The 5,713-nt window shown below is 59.6% G+C and overlaps 1 protein-coding gene across 1 annotated transcript in view; it reads left to right on the plus strand.

Moving 5' to 3' along the window:
• The window catches only part of GTF3C1 (general transcription factor IIIC subunit 1), a 74,148-nt gene extending 68,441 nt beyond the window's left edge, over positions 1 to 5,707 (plus strand). Inside the window, exons 34-37 of the mRNA XM_023521464.1 lie at positions 1,425 to 1,959; positions 2,702 to 2,753; positions 3,606 to 3,798; positions 4,788 to 5,707. Of these exons, the coding sequence (XP_023377232.1) occupies positions 1,425 to 1,959; positions 2,702 to 2,753; positions 3,606 to 3,798; positions 4,788 to 5,000 (993 nt within the window). The 3' untranslated portion in view covers positions 5,001 to 5,707. The remainder of the gene's footprint in view (positions 1 to 1,424; positions 1,960 to 2,701; positions 2,754 to 3,605; positions 3,799 to 4,787) is intronic.
• Positions 5,708 to 5,713: the final 6 nt, after the last annotated feature.

The following is a 5,713-nucleotide window of genomic DNA, read 5'->3' on the forward strand; positions in this document are numbered from 1 at the left end:
TTTGTCCACCAGGTGGAGCTGTCCGGGTATAAACCTGGAGATGTGTCTGCCGCCTTGGAGGTCCAGGGCGCTGTTGCGGCTGCCGGTTGCTTTGGGGTGGACAAGGAAGAGCTGAGCAGACGGTTCTCCTCGTTTGCGAGGGCAGATGGTGAGCGTACCAGGACCTTCACAGACTACGTCCAGGTGAGCTGTGCCCTTAGGTAGCCTGGGGTAGCTAAAGCACAAGTTGCAACTCACAGGCCAAGTGCACACTGCAGATGCACTTGGTTTAGGACATAGACATAAAACGTTATTGTTTTTTTTAAAAAGTGAATTAGTTGTCTATATTTAAAAATAGGAAGTTTTGCCTAAAACTCAGCTTTCTCCTGAATGTTAGAAGGTCTGGCCAGACTGGGTCTTGCTCCCTCAGCATAATTGGCTGGAGCCCCTTTGCTCACCACTTGACCTGCCTGGGCCCATTTGCGTCAGTGGCCCTTGAACCTAAGGAATGTAACAACAGATGGACCTCTTAAATAGAGCGCCTTGGGACCTGGCCACCCTCCTGCACATCGTCAGGAGATGGAGGCCGTCGGATGCTTGTCACTTGTTAGTGCTGTCGTGGAGATGCCTGCCTTGCAGTGTCATGAGGGAGGAGGAGGACGGGGGCCAATGTTTGTGGTTACCAAGCAAGTTCTGATGAGTGCAGGAAATAGGAGCTGCTGCTGTTCACGGGGGTTCAATTTTCCATAAAAGTCTTGATGCACCTGGAGCCCGGGGAGGTGAGGGATGGAGATTGTCCCCAGGCCTCAGTGTGGAGCCCAGGCAGCAGAGGTGACCGGTCAGGCAGCTCCCTCAGTTCCCTGGTGTCCGGCCCAGAGGCCCAGAGGGCAGGTACCCCCAGCAAACCCCCAGACCCACATGACCTGGACGTGAGGTCTGGTTCGGGGCAAATTCCTTGAACCCTGACTTGTGAGGTTTTAATAGGAAAATTAAAAGAAAGATGATGGTGACCCTGCGTGCCGCCCAGAGCTGGTACAGGTCCTAGAAAAGAACAAGGACATTGGAAGCAGGGCACAGTATGAATGCGAGAGAGGTTATTGTCATTTGTCTGGGAATAATAATGGTTACTGCAGAAGAGCTTGGTAGCACTCAGGTGTCAGGGTGTGAGGTCCTGTGGGGGAAAGAGATTTGTAAACTTCGAGGGCACAGCTGTGGTTCCAAGAAGTTCATGCATCTGACTTGTTTTACAAGTAAGGCACACTGAGCCTAGAGAGGAACAGGACTAGCCCAGAGCCACAGGGCAGCTGGTGGCTGACCTGGGGCTGGAAGCCCAGCCTTATCCTCGAGTTGTCTGCCCTGAAGGCTGGAACACATCAGGCGGGGGAAGCAAACCCTGATGGTCCTGGGGTCTCGCACAGACCCGGTGTGTCTCCTGCTTTTCCTAGGACCTCCTGGAGCGACACCAGGTACTGGAAGTCGGCGGCAACTCTGTTCGGCTGGTGACCATGGCCTCTGCCCAGCCCTGGCTCCTGCACTCGGTGCGGCTGAAAGGGAAAGAGGAGGACACTGACACTCAGAGAGAAGACCCCCAGGCCAGACCTCCAGAGGGGCCTTCCAGTGAGAGCGAGCCCGCTGAGAAGCAGGCACCGCCTTCTCAGGGCTCCCAAAGCAGCAAGAGGCGCGCCAGCTGGGCCAGCACCGACCCCGCCCAGCAGGGTGGGGAGACCGCCTCCGAGACTGCCCAGAAGCCCCCGGCAAAGCGGCCCACACTCCAGGACGTGCGCTTGTGCCCCAGTCCCGGGCCCAGAGTAGAGGAGAGGACAGAAACCCAGGCGCCTGCTCTGCCCGTCGCTCCTAGAGACACAGGGGCAGCGGAAGCTGGACAGGAGGACCAAGCAGGTGTCAGGGTACCAGGCTCCCCAGGCAGAGAGCGGCTGAGCCATCAGGCCCAGCTTCCCGAGGACTCAGAAGACCCCAGAGGTGTGGAACCTTGTCTCCCACCCCCCTTGCCCCACCTCCACTCTGTTTCTGGGCCCGATTGTCCTGAGGTGGGAACCTGCTGCCCTTTACTCAAGCAAGCTTTGTGGCCTCAAGCAACCTGAAGGGGAAGCGATTTCCCTGTTCATGCTTAGCGCTTCCACGAGTGGGCAGGAGGTTCCTGCAGCTCCTAGGCAGGTCTGTGACTAGCAGAGAGGGACACGGGGTGGGGGGTTCTGGAAGCGTGTTTCCTGATGTAGCCAGTGGGAGGGGACAGTGGCAGGAATGGGAGGGAGCTCCCCTTCCCTCAGCATTGGCACTGACTGAAGCCTGCCGTTTCCTGTCCTGTGTGTGAGTCCTTTTCTCTCTTCTCTGCAGTGGCCTCTGCAGCTGGTTTGGGAGGAGGGGTGGGGCTGCTTTCGCCTAAGGGCTGTACACACACAGCTCTGTGGTCAGGGCTTCTGGATGGAAGGCGAGCCTCCCCTGGTGGGTCTGAGCAGCCGTGGGGTGAGCCGAGCCCCACCCCACCCCTGCGGCCACTGCGGTCTGTCCCAGTGTTGTTCAGGGCATGCCGGCTTCGGCCTCCGTGGCCGCCACTCGGAGGATGGAGGCTCTGTGAGGAACGGGGTCACTGTCCCTCGTTCGCGGCTTCCCCACACAGCCCAGACGTGCTTGTGAGAGGTGGGCAGGAAGAGACGTGCTCCTGCTTTTGAAAGCCCCTCATGCCCTTCGCCTCTCCTCTCAGGTTCGGCAGAGAGTTCTGTGGCCGGCAGCCTCTCCCAAGCAGCACGGGAAAGGTGAGTATGTGACTCAGATTGCGGGGGGTTAGCGGAGAGCTAGCTCTCAGGGTTCCCGGGCAGGGGAAACCAGAACTGATGATGACATGTGAAGATCTGCCACAGAGGTATGGTATTGGACAGTTTGCCTAGTTCTTGGCCAGGGGCAGTTGGAAATGTGCAGGACTGTTTGTCCCACTCACTGGGGGAACAAGGCAGGTGGTCCTTGCACGTAGTAAGTAGGGTCCAGAAGTGCTAGACATTTGCAATGTCCAGGTTTGTCTTGAGAAGTGGGTTGCAGAGAAGCCTTTCTGGTGAGGGTATGGCTCCGTGTGTTTACCTTGCCCGCAGCTTGGTGGAACCCACGTGCTCCAGGCTCCCAAGAGCTCATATGCCCAGGGCCCAGTCACAGCGGTCAGAGCCAAGTGTCCAGCTAATCCGGAGCCTGTCCCACTCCTGGGCCCCGTGTGGCAGACCAATCATCGGTTTAGTGTTTGGCAGAAACCTTTGTTCTAAAGAAAGAGTAACTGACACCCCCTGTATGCGACACAGAGTAGAGCTTCTGCATTAAGACTTCTGTGCGCTTGGCCTGAAGGTGGAGGCAGCTGCCAGCACAGGGGTCCCAGATCCAGCTGGGCAGTCTTCTCCCTCCCCTGCCATTGTGTCCCCTGGCAGCACATGGGGGCCATTGGCTCTTCACAGTCTTGGTTACTGCTGAGTCTGAGCAGATCCCCATGTTGTGGCTTTCCTCAGCCGGTTCTAGTCGGCCCTGGGGTTGGGAGCCCTGTGACCTGGGCCAGGCTGCAGGCCTCCCTGTGAACAAGCTGTCCCTCTCTCCCCACCGAGCCTGACACCTGTCTGCCTGCCCTGCAGGGACTGTGAGAGCGTCTGTTTCCTCGGCCGCCCGTGGCGCATCGTGGACGGCCACCTGAACACGCCGGTGTGCAAGGGCATGATGGAGGCCGTGCTGTACCACATCATGACCAGGCCCGGCGTGCCCGAGAGCTGCCTGCTGCAGCACTACCGGGGCGTCCTGCAGCCCATCGCTGTGCTCGAGCTGCTCCAGGTGCGGTGGGGGGCCGCGACGGGGAGGGCTCCACACAGGCGCCCTGGCTCCCCGACCCTGGCTCCCTCTCCCTGGGTTCTAGGTGGGGGTCTCAGAGGGCTGCTGTGGTGGGTGTGCTGGATGAGTTTCAGGGTACAGCCACTGCACACAGGGGCAACTCACGCGGGGCAGCAGACGCAGAGATCGGCGCATTGGCCTCCTGGCAGGGAGCCAGGCTCCTCCGAAGAGCTTTCTGCTCTGGGTGCCCCCTGTTGTTTTCTTCGCCTCCGTCCTCAGGCCTGCACAGAGAGGTCTGGGGCAGCTCTGCCCCACCAAGTTCCACACCCACGTTCTGTCCTCTTGCATCTGGCCTCTTTGCCCCTTAGCACTGCTGGCGGCCAGCCCTGCTTCTCAACACCCTCCACTCAGCCTCCTGCATCCCCAACTCTTGCTCTGGGTTCCTACCCCCAGGATGGCTCTCTTGGTGGCCTTCCTGGGTCTTGTCTCTGACATTTTCTCTAGAGCAGGAGTCACAAACTCGCAGGCCATGGGCAGGCTGATACATGAGCGACAAGCCCTCGTGGGTGGCGGACAGAGCTGGAGATGTGCCCTCGGCCGCCTGACAGCCAGTAGCTGGGCCACAGCTCAGCCTGATTGCCACGCTGTGTCCCCACGGCCATGTGTGCCCAGTGGCTCCTGCTCCTCGACAGAAGCTAGAAACTGGAAGTTAAATGTGAAATTTCCTAAATTTTCAAGCATGTACAGGCCCAACAAAACCTAATCGGGAAGCAGGTTGGGCCCATGGGAAGCCACTTTGCAACCCCTGCTGGGAACTGCGCTGCCGTACCAGTGCTGGTCACACTGTTCTCTCTTGCCCTGGGCTTTCGCCTAAACCCTCTTAGTAAATTCCTCCTCCTCACTCAAGGCCAGATGCAGGTGTCCCCTGGTCTGGGGAGCAGCAGACGTGGTCCTCAAATGCACCGGTAAACCTGTGTGTCTGGTATCTCCAGGGCCTGGAATTCCTCGGCTGCATTAAGAAGCGCTTGCTGAGAAAGCCCGCGGCTGTATCACTCTTCTCCAGGCCCATGATGGAAGAGGCAGAGGAGCCCTCCAGCCCGGGCGAGAGTTCCACGGTGTTCTACGAGCCCACACTGGACTGCACCCTCCGGCTGGGCCGTGTGTTTCCCCACGAGGTCAACTGGAACAAGTGGGTCCACTTATGAGGCACGTGGGGTCATCTCGACTCTTCCGTCTCTGGCTCCTGAGGAGGAAGCGAGCTCTCCTGAGTGGGGCCTGTGCCCACATTTGCAGTGTGGCCCAGCCAGGTCGGGGTACAGACAGCCTTGCACCCTGCCCAGGTCCTGAGGAGGTCTGTGCTGAGCCTCCGGCCCTGACTGGACCTGATTTCCCAGCCTGGAACTCTGGGAAGAGGACCACCCACGCTTCTCCCCTCGCTGGGGCCATGGCCGTTGGCGCAGGCACATTTCCACCCCCGGCAGGCCATCTGCCTGTCACCCTGCCAAGCCTGGGCGGGTGAGCGTGTTAGGCCCACGTGGCTGCCGCGTGGAAACGGCGCTGCCTCCCAGACCCTGAGACTCCTGTGTGGACCTCAGCGTTGCCAGCTGTTGGGTCATGGGGGCTGGGAGCTCTGGGCTTTGGAGTTCGCCCGTCCGTGCACACCTCATGGTCCAGATCCCAGGACCACAGCAGACTCCCTGGCTCCCCAGAAAAGCCAAGTGCCCCCAAGCATCAGGGCCTTGTAAGGACATGTCACAGAATGGGGGCTGTGTGCCTTGCCCCCCCCCCGGGGCCCCAGCAGAGACTTAGTCCTCTCCAGGCAGGACATTTGACCCCTGAGGCTGGGACAAGCCACCCAGAGAGGAACCTGCAGGTCCCTTTATAGCCTTGCAAGCCACCTGGCAGGCTGCCAGCTGGG

This window comes from Pteropus vampyrus, unplaced genomic scaffold (assembly GCF_000151845.1).
Source record: "Pteropus vampyrus isolate Shadow unplaced genomic scaffold, Pvam_2.0 Scaffold303, whole genome shotgun sequence".
NCBI classification, from domain to species: Eukaryota; Metazoa; Chordata; class Mammalia; order Chiroptera; family Pteropodidae; genus Pteropus; species Pteropus vampyrus.